We start from the raw sequence: 15,145 nt of genomic DNA, 5'->3' as shown, positions 1-15,145 counted from the left end.
TTGGTGGGGGACACAGATCCAAACCATGTTAAATCTGGTGTGACCTCATGCTGGGAAACAATCAATGGATTCACTATTAAATACATTAGCCTGTTCTTTACCACACTCGAAAATTAGTCTTGTTAATGTGGAATTCTCTAAGGGGCATAGCAAGAGTGATCTGTACCACAGTTCCCAATTTGTTCTGCTCCACTGAGATGACAGTGAATATTTGAGCAATGTAGTTAACTCTAGAGAATATGTTCAAATTGAAAAACTGTAAGAGAAAAGGGGGAAAAAAAGGAGGTATCGCGGAGGAGAATGGAAACTTCAACACCAGTGGCCGAATAGGAACAGTTCCAGTCTGCAGCTCCCAGCATGATCGACGCAGAAGACGGGTGATTTCTGCATTTCTAACTGAGGTACCTGGTTCATCTCATTGGGACTGTTTGTATAGTGGGTGCAGCCCACTGAGGGTGAGCTGAAGCAGGGCGGGGCATCACCTCACCTAGGAAGTGCAAGAGGGTGAGGGATTTCCCCTTCCTAGACAAGGGAAGCTGTGACAGACTGTACCCGGAAAAATGGGACACTGCTGCCCAAATACTGTGCTTTTCCCAAGGTTTTATTAACCAGCAGAAAAGGAGATTCTCTCCCTTGCCTGGCTTAGTGGCTCCCATGCCCATGGAGTCTTGCTCACTGCTAGTGCAGCAGTCTGAGATTGAACTGCAGGGCAGCAGCCTGGCTGGGGGAGGGTTGTCTGCCATTGCTGAGGCTCGAGTAGGTAAACAAAGCAGCCGAGAAACTTAAACTGAGCTGAGCCCACCACAGCTCAGCAAGGCCTACTGCCTCTATAGACTCCACCTCTGTGGGCAGGGCATATCTGAACAAAAGGCAGCAGACAATGTCTGCAGGCTTAAACATTCCTGTCTGACAGCTCTGAAGAGAGCAGTGGTTCTCCCAGTATGGCATTTGAGCTCTGAGAACGGACAGACTGCCTCCTCAAGTGGTTACCTGACCCCTGTGTAGCCTGGCTGGGAAATATCTCCCAGTAGGAGCTGACAGGCACCTCATATAGGCGGGTGCCCCTTTGGTACGAAGCTTCCAGAGAAAGGATCAGGCAGCAATATTTGCTGTTCTGCAATATTTGCTGTTCTGCAGCCTTAGCTAGTGATACCCATACAAACAGTGTCTGCAGTAGACCTCCAGCAAACTCCAACAGACCTGCAGCTGAGGGACCTGACTGTTAGAAGGAAAACTAACAACAGAAAGGAATAGTATAAACATCAACAAAAAGGACATCTACACCAAAACCCCATCTATAGTTAACCAACATCAAAGACCAAAGGTAGATAAAACCACAAAGATGGGGAGAAACTAGAGCAGTAAAGTTGAAAATTCTAAAAACCATAGTGCCTCTTCTCCTCCAAAGAATTGCAGCTCATTGCCAGCAATGGAACAAAGCTGGATGGAGGATTACTTTGACAAGTTGACAGAAGTAGGCTTCAGAAGTTTTGTAATAACAAACTTCTCCAAACTAAAGGAGAATGTTTGAACCTATCACAAGGAAGCTAAAAACCTTGCAAAAAGGTTAGACGAATGGCTAACTAGAATAAACAGTGTAGAGAAGACCTTAAATGACCTGAAGGAGCTGAAAACCATGGCATGAGAACTTCGTGACACATGCACAAGCTTCAATAGTCAATTAGATCAAGTGGAATAAAGGGTATCAGTGACTGAAGATTAAATTAATGAAATAAAGCAGGAAGACTACATTAGAGAAAAAAGAGTAAAAAGAAACAAGCAAAGCCTACAAGAAATATGGGACTATGTGAAAACACCAAATCTACATTTGATTGGTGTACCTGAAAGTGATGGGAAGAATGGAAACAAGTTGGAAAACACTCTTCAGGATAGTATCCAGGAGAACTTCCCCAACCTAGCAAGGCAGGGCAGCATTCAAATTCAGGAAATACAGAGAACACCACAAAGATACTTCTCAAGAAGAACAACCCCAAGACACATAATTGTCAAATTCACCAAGGTTGAAATGAAGGAAAAAATGTTAAGGGCAGCCAGAGAGAAAGGTCGGGTCACCCACAAAGGGAAGCCCATCAGAGTAACAGCAGATCTCTCTGCAGAAACCCTACAAGCTAGAAGACAGTGGGGGCCAATATTCAACATTCTTAAAGAAAAGAATTTTCAACCTGGAATTTCACATCCGGTCAAACTAAGCTTCATAAGTGAAGGAGAAATAAAATCCTTTACAGACAAGCAAATGCTGAGAGATTTTGTCACCACCAGGCCTACCTTACAAGAGCTCCTGAAGGAAGCACTAAACATGGAAAGAAACAACTGGTACCAGCCACTGCAAAAACATGCCAAATTGTAAAGACGATTGATGCTGTGAAGAAACTGCATCAATTAATGGGTAACATAATCAGCTACCATCATAATGACAGAATCAAATTAACACATAACAATATTTACCTTAAATGTAAATGGGCTAAATACCCCAATTAAAAGACACAGACTGACAAATTGGATAAAGAGTCAAAGCCCATCAGTGTGCTGTATTTAGGAGGCCCATCTCATGTGCAGAGACACACACAGGCTCAAAATAAAGGGATGGAGGTGGAACCCGGGAGGCGGAGCTTGCAGTGAGCCGAGATCACGCCACTGCACTCCAGCCTGGGAGACACAGCGAGACTCCGTCTCAAAAAAAAAAAAAAAAAGGGATGGAGGAAGATCTACCAAGCAAATAGAAAGAAAAAAAAAAAAAAAAAAAGGCAGGGGTTGCAATCCTAGTCTCGATGAAACAGACTTTAAACCAACAAAAATCAAAAGAGACAAAGAAGGCCATACATATGGTAAAGGCAGCAATTGAACAAGAAGAGCTTACCATCCTAAATATATATGCACCCAATACAGGAGCACCTGGATTCATAAAGCAAGTTCTTAGAGACCTACAAAGAGACTTAGACTCCCACACAATAATAATGGGACACTTTAACACCCCACTGTCAATATTAGACAGATCAATGAGACAGAAGGTTAACAAGGATATCCAGGACTTGAACTCAGCTCTGCACCAAGCAGACTAACAGACATCTATAGAACTCTCCACCCCAAGTCAACAGAATATACATTCTTCGCAGCACCACACTGCACTTATCCTAAAATTGACCATATAATTGGAAGTAAAGCACTCCTCAGCAAATGTAAAAGAACAGAAATCACAACAAACTGTCTCTCAGACCACAGTGGAATCAAATTAGAACTCTAGATTAAGAAACTCACTCAAAATGGCACAACTACATGGAAACTGAACAACCTGCTCCTGAACGACTACTGGGTAAATAACGAAGTGAAGGCAGAAATAAAGATGTTCCCTGAAACCAGTGAGAATAAAGACACAACCAGAATCTCTGGGACACATTTAAAGCAGTGTGTAGAGGGAAATTTATAGCATTAAATGCCCACAGGAGAAAGCAGGAAAGATCTAAAAGTGACACGCTAACATCACAATTAAAAGAATTAGAGAAGCAAGAGCAAACAAATTCAAAATCTAGCAGAAGGGAAGAAATAACTAAGATCAGAGCAGAACTGAAAGAGATAGAGACACAAAAAAACCCTTCAAAAAAAAATCAACGAATCCAGGAGCTGGTTTTTTGAAAAGATCAACAAAATTGATAGACCACTAGTAAGACTAATAAAGAAGAAAAGAGGGAAGAATAAAATAGATGCAATAAAAATGATAAAGGGGATATCACCACTGATCCCATGGAAACACAAACTACCATCAGAGAATACTATAAACACCTCAATGCAAATAAACTAGAAAATCTAGAAGAAATGGATAAATTCCTGGACACATACACCCTTGCAAGACGAAAACAGGAAGAAGTTGAACCTCTGAATAGACCAATAACAGGCTCTGAAATTGAGGCAATAATTAATAGCCTACCAATGAAAAAAAGTCCAGGACCAGATGGATTCACAGCTGAATTCTACCAGGAGTACAAACAGGAGCTGGTACCATTCCTTCTGAAACTATTCCAATCAATAGAAAAAGAGGGAATCCTCCCTAACTCATTTTCTGAGGCCAGCATCATCCTGATACCAAAGGTTGGTAGAGACACAACAACAAAAAAAGAGAATTTTAGACCAATATCCCTGATGAACATCGATGCAAAAATCATCAATAAAATACTGGCAAACCAAATCCAGCAGCACATTGAAAAGCTTATCCACCACGATCAAGTTGGCCTCATCCCTCAGATGCAAGGCTGGTTCAACATATGCAAATCAATAAACGTAATCCATCACATAAACAGAACCAATGACAAAACCACATGATTATTTCAATAGATGCAGAAAAGGCCTTCGACAAAATTCAATATCCCTTCGTGCTAAAAACTTGCAATAAACTAGGTATTGATGGAATGTATCTCAAAATAATAAGAGCTATTTATGACAAACCCACAGCCAATATCATACTGAATGGGCAAAAACTGGAAGCATTCCCTTTGAAAACCGGCACAAGACAAGGATGCCCTCTACCACCACTCCTATTCAACATACTGTTGGAAGTTCTGGCCAGGGCAATCAGGCAAGAGAAATAAATAGAGAGTATTCAATTAGGAAAAGAGGAAGTCAAATTTTCACTGTTCGCAGATGACATGATTGTATATTTAGAAAACCCCATCATCTCAGCCCAAAATCTCAAGTTGATAAGCAAGTTCAGCAAAGTCTCAGGATACAAAATCAATGTGCAAAAATCACAAGCATTCCTATACACCAATAACAGACAAACAGAGAGCCAAATCATGAGTGAACTCCCATTCACAATTGCTACAAAGAGAATGAAACACCTAGGAATGCAACTTAAAAGGGATGTGAAGGACCTCTTCAAGGAGAACTACAAACCACTGCTCAACGAAATAAAAGAGGACACAAACACATGGAAGAACATTCCATGCTCATGGAAGGAATCAATATCATGAAAATGGCCATACTGCCCAAGGTAATTTATAGATTCAATGCCATCCCCATCAAGCTACCAATGACATCCTTCACAAAATTGGAAGAAACTAGTTTAAAGTTCATATGGAATCAAAAAAGAGCCTGCATTGCCAAGACAATCCTAAGCCAAAAGAACAAAACTGGAGGCATCATGCTACCTGACTTCAAACTATACTATAAGGCTCCAGTAACCAAAACAGCATGGTACTGGTACCAAAAAAGATATATAAACCAATGGAACAGAACAGTGGGCTCAGAAATAACACCACACATCTACAACCATCTGATCTCTGACAAACCTGACAAAAACAAGAAATGGAGAAAGGATTCCCTATTTAATAAATGGTGCTGGGAAAACTGGCTAGCCACATGTAAAAAGCTGGAAGTGGATCCCTTCCTTACACCTTATACAAAAACTAATTCCAGATGGATTAAAGACTCAAATGTTAGACCTAAACCATAAAAACCCTAGAAGAAAACCTAGGCAATATCATTCAGGACGTAGGCATGGGCAAGGACTTCATGACTAAAACACCAAAAGCAATGGCAACAATAGCCAAAATAGACAAATGGGATCTAATTAAACTAAAGAGCTTCTCCACAGCAAAAGAAACTACTATCAGAGTGAACAGGCAACCTACAGAATGGTAGAAAATTTTTGCAATCTACCCATCTGACAAAGGGCTAATATCCAGAACCTACAAATAACTCAAACACATTTATAAGAGAGAAAAAAAAAAAACATCAAAAAGTGGGCAAAGGATATGAACAGACACTTTGCAAAAGAAGACACTTATGCAGTCAAAAGACACATGAATAAATGCTCATCATCCCTGGTCATCAGAGAAATGCAAATCAAAATCACAATGTGATATCTCACGCTAGTTAGAATGGTGATCATTAAAAAGTCAGGAAACAACAGATGCTGGAGAGGATGTGGAGAAATAGGAACCCTTTTACCCTGTTGGTGGGAGTATAAATTAGTTCAACCATTGTGGAAGACAGTGTGGTGATTCCTCAAGGATCCAGAACTAGAAATACCACTTGACCCAGCAATACCATTACTGGGTATATACCCAAAGGACTATAAATGATGCTACTCTAAAGACACACACACACGTATGTTTATTGTGGCACTATTCACAATAGCAAAGACCTGGAACCAACCCAAATGTCCATCAATGATAGACTGGATTAAGAAAATGTGGCATATATACACTATGGATTACTATGTAGCCATAAAAAAGGATGAGTTCATGTCCTTTGCAGGGACATGGATGAAGCTGTAAACCATCATTCTCAGCAAACTATCACATGGACAGAAAACCAAACACTGCATGTTCTCACTCATAGGTGGGAATTGAACAATGAGAACGCTGGACACAGGCCAGGGAACATCACACACTGGGGCTTGTTTGGGGGTGGGGAACCGGGGGAGGGATAGCATCAGGAAAAATACATAATGTGAATGACGAGTTGATGTTGATAGGTGCAGCAAACCAACATGGCACATGTATACCTATGTATCAAACCTGCACGTTGTGCACGTTGTATCCTGGAACTTAAAGTATAATGATAAAAAAGAAAGAAAGAAAGAAAAACTGGAAGAAAAGGGCAACAGTCACTATTTAAATGCCATCCCACTTTTCAACATTTTTACAAACCTAATAAATACATATTTTATAATTGAATACCCACATTGCATAAGGGGGAAAACCACCAATGAAAAAATCATCATGTGGTTTGATCAAAAAGAAAAATTAAGCTTAGATTCTTTTGCAATAATACCTATGTTAATAAAAAGAAGTACGGAAATAAGAATACAAAAGGATCTAAAGTCATGGAAGTTCATATACATTCGGTGAATATGAAATAAAAAGGCTGAATTCTCTCATGACGTACATGGCACACCAAGTAAAAAGAAACAATATTCAGCTCCCAGAGTACCATTTCAATGAAACCCAAATATTCTGGATTAATGAAGGCTGCCTGTGAAATTTTTAGTAAAGGAGTAGATCCCATTATAGAAACATGGAGTGGGATAGGGTGGATTTGGTGATGTGATGAGCCTCTCCTGAGAAACGCTTCCCTTCTTGGACACATGTCCATTCCTCACTGTCCACAGCTTTACTGGGCTTATAGATACACAGTCTTATCTCCTCCCTAGCCCCTTCCACCACTTCTTGATAATTTCAGCATTCCAAGTAGAAGACTCATTTGAGATGCAACCATCACTGTGCCTACCAAACTCTGAGATGTCCCCACATCATGCACCAGATCCCAAATCCCGACCAGAAAATCTTTTGTCAGCACAGATCCCTGTCTGGAAACTGAACTTCATGTGTCACTCTCTAATCACAGACATCCATCCCAACTTAATTGCACCATTTCCACTGAACTGAGTCAACCTCTTTGACACTTCTAGTTCCTGTGAGTGCTTAGATCTCCTGTGGTCACCTCTCTATCTTTCGCAAGATGGGACCACTAAAAATTATGTCAACAATTGTAATTTGCTGTTGCATCATCTTTCCCCTGAAAATCACACAAGCAAAAAATCCAGGATGGATCAGTTCCAAACGTAATGTCCCTGTTCCTGCCCAGCTGAAGGACATGCACAACCATGAAGATGGTGCCTTTACAAACCAACAGTCTCCACGAGTCACACCAGTCCTTGTCCATCCTTTGACAAACATTCTTGTCTACTTCTTCCTCGCAGCGACCATTTAAAACCTGAAATACACTACTAGAGACCACTTAACAGTTTATCTCACTGAAGGCTATCATGACAATGAGAAGCAGAAATGAAATCTTGGGAAAGATAAATAGATATGGGAGCAATTGTAAGTAAATACATTTTTTAAAAAAGTGTTTTGCCTGGCACTTTGATTGGATGAAGGCACCAACACAGACCTGAGATAGTGGCTTCCTGTTGGCACAGTTGATGCCCCCAATGAAGACCATGTTGGGCATGATTGGCCTGGGGTAGTCCATCACAAAGTCCCCTCGGAACAGCCACACAGATGCATGGCTGAGAAGATCCACCACCGACACCTCTCTCTCAAAAAGTTCAGAGGCAAGGCTTGCATAAGGAGCAGAAACAGCATCGCAAATGTAGGACAGGGCCAGAGGGTAGAGCATGTTCTTGACCCTTTGCAGGAATGTCATGTGATCTGAATTGGTCGTTAGTAACTTAGGAATATAGGAGTAAGGATTTGGACACTGTGTGCCCTTAAAGTCTAAGTCACATGGAATGTTCCTCAAAAAAAACACAGTAGGAATCGACAGGTACTTAGCTAGCACCGCCCCACAGAGGTTAACCGGGTCTGTTAACACCACATCAAAGGAAGTAGCATTCAGGTGCCTGATCAGGGCCTCATTATGCAGTAGCTCCACACAAGACCTATGAAAGACCAAAGACATATTGTTCATAATTGCCATACTTCTAGAATATCTCTTCAGAAGATGTTCTGTTTCAAAGAACCATTGAGTGTGGCCCAGCACAAAACGATCAAATTCATCCTGGGTCCATGGAATGGCATAGGTTGTCAGGGTGAAAAAGTTCTCTTCTTTGACGTGCATTTTCACCTCCGGGGTGAGGACCACTGCCTGGTGGCCTCTGGCATGGAGCTCCCGCACGGCTTCCCGCATGCTGAGCCAGTGGCTGCCATCAGTGGGCACCACCAGCACCTTCCCACTCTCAGCCCAGGGCTGGACACTGAGGAGGAGCAGCAGTCCTGTGGCCAACCGCGTCAGGGGAACCTGGAGTCCTGTGGCCATCTCGGCAGAAGCCACTGACAGCTGACTGTCCACTCCATGCTGTGCATCCTACCTTTGCTTTCTTCATCTTAATTACCTTGTCACTGAGCCACCTAGCAAATCAACACATAATTGGAAGACAGAGTGCCCTCCTCCAGTTAATTATTAACCATTAATCTATCATTGTTTTTCACTGTGGGCCCCAAACTGGAAAAGACCAATCATGCCTATCTTGAAAAACTCATCTGACCCTGCGCTCGCTCTGGGGAACATCCAAGTTTATGCTCTTGTTTCTTATCCAATTCTCAATACAAGGCTGTGAACAACCATTTCATGTCACTGCCTCCTACTTCTCTGTTAACCACGTTTATCAGGCTGCAGCTGAGGTCTGAGGAGTCACCACTGCCCTAGTCCCCAACCATATGCTCTCTGCTGGATGTGACCCTATTTGCTAATGCTTCAAACTCTTTCTTCTCATGTATGAGTAACATAGCACATCCAAAAAACAGACAACATTGCTAAGCCAGCTTTCTCTAAACAGAGAGTGTGTAGGCTGGCTATCTGGTTTTGGTCATTTTTCACACCAGAATGTTTCTTGTATGGATCAAAGAGGACTATCTCTGAAGTGGCTGTCAATATATAAAAAGCTGCAGGGAGGCTGAGCTCAAGATGTGATGATCAGATTCTTGGGAAGGCTTTGTTGAGAATTCTCCATCTACACCATGGGATAAGATGTGCTGCTGTCTAAAGCACACATGGGAAAGACAACCCTAGCAAGGACCCACGGTGGGTTCAGGGAGCTCCCTGCTCACCAAGGGACCCGGGTTAACTGGAGCCTGGCCTAAGATCTTGCACAGTCTGAATTCCTCTTCTGAATGTTGAAGGCTCCTGTCTTCTGCAAGTCTGCTTAGAGACTAAAGTGTCCATTCACCCAGACCTTTATTTCATCCTGAAGGTTATGATCAGGCTTTTCTCCAAGTCAATCTAGTACCAAGTTCTGATAAGAATGGTTCCTCCAGAACAGAACGGGCTGCACAATTTGTGGGGGCCCTAGGTCAAACTTCAAGATGGAGAATTAAATGTGTGCCTTTCTAAGGGAGAGACCAGGGGTCTCATGCCCATGAGGCTCGTCCTGCTCCAGAAAGTCACTCCTGCATGTGCTCGAAGATTGCTGATGCCTCCTGTCCTGGTCGCCTCAGGATGATGTGGGCAGGCTCTCTGGGGTGGGCACTTTCTATCTCACTGCCTCTGTGTCTTCTTGCCTGGCCGTGTCTGCCATTGCTGGTGAGGCTGAGGCTTCCCTTAGGGAGAAAGTTACTCCCATGAGAAGTCCACATTCATAACATATTCCACGTTTGGACAGAACCCATGGGACAGGCAGTGAATGGAAGCATCTACCAGGGGGATACCCAGCTCAAGGGCAGCACACTCAGGATGGCACAGAGAAGGCAGGTCTGCAAAGGCTTTAGGAACTCTCCAGTAGAGGATGATTCCTGGGGAGTTGTAAGGACATAGAGCACTAGAAAGGGATTCTCAGCTATGGGTGCAACATCTCAGCCTCTGAACTATTCCTCCAGCCCCCTTAAAACTATATGCCTCCTAAGCACCCTCCTGGTGAGCCCAGGTGAGGGGTGGAACACGCTTGGGAGGGTGCTCTTCCCACATTCATGGGCTCCTGTGTTCTACCTCCAAGTAGTGGTGTTTTATTTAGACAGCGAAGTCATCTGATTCTTGTCACATGTGTGGGACTCCCAGACTCTGGGGAGGCCCATGTACCTTGGAAGATGGTGGTACTCCAGAGACCTAGGGGGACCTGAGGAGAGCAGAACTATGGGGAGGGAGGAGCTCCTGGTGCCTGGGAAACAGGAGGAGCTGCCCAAGGCATCAGCTTCCAGGGTCTGGAGATGAAGAGGGGTCTGGGCTGCACAGATAGACTTGGAGCCATCAGCATATGTGGTGGTTGAAGCCATGGGTGTCAGTGAGGTCACCCCAGCAAAGTCCAGAGACAGAAAAAGCCATCCCAAAAGACTGACCTGTGTGGTCTTGTTCCCCTCTGCCAATCTCACAGAGCTAAACATACAAACTGGAATCCTTTAACGTTTGTAAGAGAAGACAGAAACAAATCTTCACATCTTGGAGTAAACAAAGATTCCTTAGGGTACAAAAACTACAAACGGTGAAACTTGCTAGAATGAACCTCATCAAAATCTAAAACTTTTGCTCTTTGAAAGGTATTGCTTTTTAAAAATTAGAAAAGGAAGATTAGGAGAAAAGGAGATAATTGAATGGTAAGCTGATAGCTCTGAAGGCTGGAGAATAGAACTCTATGGAAGATAGGAAGAAAAATTTAAATGACCAAAGAGAGGAAAATCTCCTAGCTTTGAATACGATGTGGGTTTCACTTTAAGCTTAGTGTCTGCGGTAGGCAGAATCACAGCCCCGCAAAAGTATCTACATTGTAGTTCCTCAAACCTTGGAATATGTTCCGTTACAGATGGAAGAGACTTCACAGATCTGATTAAATTAAGGGTTTGAGTTGGATGTCTGGGTGGGACGATGTAATCACAAGGGCTCTTACAAGTGAAAGAGACAGGTGTAAGAGTGGGAGACTTGAAGACGCTGCACTGCATCTCCCTAAAAATGGAAAAGTACCATGAAATTCCAAAATGAATAAGGAAAAAGGAAATTTCTGTTAAAGGCATGGAGCTTACATTCAGTAGAAAGAACAAAATTAGGAACAGACAATCAGAATGCCGACATCAAAAGAAACTATGAGATTGAAGCAATTTTGGTTTTTGTTGTGTTTTAAATAAATAAATAAATAAAAAACACAGGTACTGAAACTCCTGAACTCAGTGATCCTCCCACCTGAGCCTCCCAAGTAGCTGGGACCACAGGCGCATGCCACTGCACCCAGCTTTTCATATTGGAGTTTTAAAATATGTTTTCTAAACTTTTTAAACAAGATTCCACGTGCCAAGGAAATTTTTATTTTTTTGAAATGGGGCCTCGCTCTGTCACTCAGGCTGGAGTGAGGTGGCATGAACATGGCACACTGCAGCTTCCACCTCCTGAGATCAGGTGATCCTCCTGCCTCAGTCTACTGAGTGGCTGGGACCACCGGCATGTGCCATCGCAACTGGATAATATTTTGGTTTTCTGTAGAGATGGAGTCTCAGCATATTGCCCAGGCTGCTCTCAGACTTCTGGGTTCAAACAATCCTCCTGCCTCAGTCTTGCAAAGAGTTGAAATTACAGGTATGAGCAACCCACCTGCACACAAATCATTTTTAAATGAAAAGAGATGGAGAATTTAAAAAAATAACATAGGAGTAGCAATACTGGTATCAGATAAAACAGATTTTAAGGGTTATTATTTAATGATAACAGCAAACTATGTGAAGAAAATACAAGTCTCAAACCTACATGCACCGATCTAATCACTACGTATAAAGCAAAAACTATTCAAGTACCAAAATATAACTGGAGCAGAATTTGTTATGTAAGGGGATTTTTTAAAAGACATCCTTCCCAGAATTGGGCAGGATCAGTAGAGCGTCATTTAAAAGATAGAAAAATTGGCCCAGTGTGGTGGCACACGCCTGTAATCCCAGCACTTTGGGAGGTCGAGGCTAGTGAATCACTAGAGGTCAGGAGTTTGAGACCAGTCTGGCCAACATGATGAAAGCACATCTCCACAAAAAATTTTTAAAAATTAAAAAAATAGCTGAGCATGGTGCTGTGCACCTGTAGTCCCAGCTACTTGGGAGGCTGAGGCAGGAGAATCAGTTGAACGTGGGAGGTAGAAGTTGCAATGAGCCGAGATTCCACCACTGCACTCCAGCCTGGGAAACAGAGCGAGACTCATTCTCAAAAAAGAAGAAAAGGCCGGGAGGGGTGGCTCAAGCCTGTAATCCCAGCACTTTGGGAGGCCAAGACGGGCGGATCACGAGGTCAGGAGATCGAGACCATCCTGGCGCCTGTAGGCCCAGCTACTCGGGAGGCTGAGGCAGGAGAATGGCATGAACCCGGGAGGCAGAGCTTGCAGTGAGCTGAGATTGCGCCACTGCACTTCAACCTGGGCGACAGAGCGAGACTCAGTCCGAAAAAAAAAAAAAAAAAAAAATCGAAAAGAGAATTGTAGTTGTGTCCACGGAACATTTATAAACATTGACCATATTGTTGTCACTAACTGCATAGGACTACGGAGCACTTGAAATGTGGCTATTCCAAATGGAGATATGCTGTGTCAGACATACGCTAGATTCTGAAGACTTAACAAGAAAAAAACTATGTCAAATAGTTAAGTCATAATCTCATATTGAACACATGTTGAAAGGATAATATTTGGGATACATCTGGCTAAATAAAATGCATTATTCAAATTAATTTCAGCGGTTTCTTTTTTGCTGGTTTCTAACATGCCCACCAGAAAAGTTTAAATTATGTATGTGGCTTACATTATATTTCTATTGGACAATTCTGTATTAGACCGTCAAGGTAACCTATTAAGAATTTTTTTAAGTAGTCTCTTCACAAGAAACATTCTTATTATAATCCAAAATAACTAGAAAAAATAAGAGGGAGATGACTACAAAATTATTAACGATATCAGAATTAGGAAACAGACTCATTACGGACAGTCACTGCATCAAAGGTGAAATTTTAAAACTGATATTTAAATTATCTAAAAGCAGTGAAAAGAACAGCAATTTTTACCAAAACCTAAGGGACATAGAAAAAGTTTTACTCAGAGCCCTCAATATTTCATTAAGGAAAATCAAATGTAAAGAAACGTAACATTCCTCTAACGCAGTTACAAAAGCAGCTACAAATTAACCAAAAGAAACTAGGATGAAATCATTAAGGCAAAAATAAGCTGCAATTAATGAAACAGAAAATGAAACAGTAAAATGAATATACAAATTCCACAGTTATTTCTTTGAGAAGACCAATCAAATAATTCAACCTATCATAAACTCTAAATCAAGGAGAAAGAGAGGGAGAAAAAACATAAGATTTCAACTGTGGTCTTGGATATTTGCAGAAAAATTTCAAATCTGAGGGTCAACCAAACCAAGTAAGTAAGGGTGACAAAATAACAAGGAAATTAATGTAATAAAAATGATAATGGCATGCCTATCACAGATAACACATGATAAAGATTTTGGTATAAATGATCTTTCATGCACTCAGTAAATTGGCATGAACGTGGCAAAGGTCTCCAGGTGAAACACCTTGTTCTGCAGGAGTCTTTTAAACTCTAGTAATGATGATGATAGTTCTTCCTCTAAGAGGCCTAAGGTGATCTGTGAAAATTCTTCTTTATTCACTTGACCCAGAAACACCACAAAATTATGCAAATCAAGAGGTTTCAGTTTTCCCATTCACTTAAAGGACATTCGTGAAACTACCCAGGCCATCAAGTATATGCATATACAAAGAGCCACCAAGTGTCTGAAAGCTGTCACTTTACGGAAGCAGTGTGTACCATTTCGATGTTGCAATGGAGGGGCTGGCAACGTGCCCAGGGCCGAACAGTGGGGCTGGACACAGGGTCGGTGACCCAAATAGGGTGCTGGATTTTAGATGCACATGCTTCAAAATGCAAAGAATAATGCTGAATGTCAGGGTTTAGGTGCAGATTCTCCCATCATTAAGCATAGCCAAGTAAACAAAGCATCCAAATGAGCCATGGGTCTTGCAGAGCTCATTATCAGATTAACCCTTACATGACCCCCACCGCCATATCAAGATGATTTTTACTGATAAGGAACAAATTGTTCCTAAACCTGAGGATGAGGTTGCACAGGAGAAAAAGATATCCCAGAAGAAACTGAAGAAAAAAAAATGCCTCTGGCTCTGGAATAAATTCAGCTTAAAATAAACGCAATAAAACTAAAATAATAATAACGATAACAGATAATATTTATTGGGTGCTCTCTGTAACAACATTAAAACTACAATGGTTAGGGTACCTGTCCTAGGTCACATAGCTAGAAAAATGAGAGGGAAGATTTGAGCCAGTGCAGTTCAGTCTAAAGAACATATTCATAGTGAAAAACCAGAAGAAAAGGGTCACAGTCACTATTCAAATGTCTTCCTAATTTTCTACATTTTTACAAATCTAAAGAACATATATATTTTTTACAGCTCAGTAACTACATTGCACAAGGGGAAAAGAAAACCAGTAGAACAAATACCTTGTGGTTTGATCAAAAACAAAAATAAAGTTTAGCGTCCTTTGCAATAATACCTACACTAATAAAAAGAAGTACAGAAATAAGAATACAAAGGACCTAAACTCATGGAAGTTCATATAAATTCAGTGAATATGACAAAAAAAGGGCTCAGTTCTCTCACAAGAAAGATGGTTCCCTCTCTGGGT

At 41.7% G+C, this 15,145-nt stretch overlaps 2 protein-coding genes across 4 annotated transcripts in view; both read right to left on the bottom strand.

Moving 5' to 3' along the window:
• LOC105473888 (UDP-glucuronosyltransferase 1-6) overlaps positions 1-15,145 on the bottom strand; it is a 136,843-nt gene that overhangs the window by 42,143 nt on the left and 79,555 nt on the right. The window lies entirely within an intron of this gene.
• Positions 85-9,141, bottom strand: LOC105473885 (UDP-glucuronosyltransferase 1A3-like). The gene is made up of 2 exons (XM_011728052.2): positions 7,912-9,141; positions 85-256 (listed from the first exon to the last, which is right to left on the bottom strand). The coding sequence occupies exons 1-2, from the start codon at positions 8,776-8,778 to the stop codon at positions 98-100; spliced, it is 1,026 nt and encodes a 341-aa protein (XP_011726354.2). The 5' UTR covers positions 8,779-9,141; the 3' UTR covers positions 85-97.

This window comes from Macaca nemestrina, chromosome 11, assembly GCF_043159975.1.
Source record: "Macaca nemestrina isolate mMacNem1 chromosome 11, mMacNem.hap1, whole genome shotgun sequence".
NCBI lineage: Eukaryota > Metazoa > Chordata > Mammalia > Primates > Cercopithecidae > Macaca > Macaca nemestrina.
The sequence above is the reverse complement of the archived record's forward strand: the minus strand, read 5'-3'. Positions and strand labels throughout refer to the sequence as shown.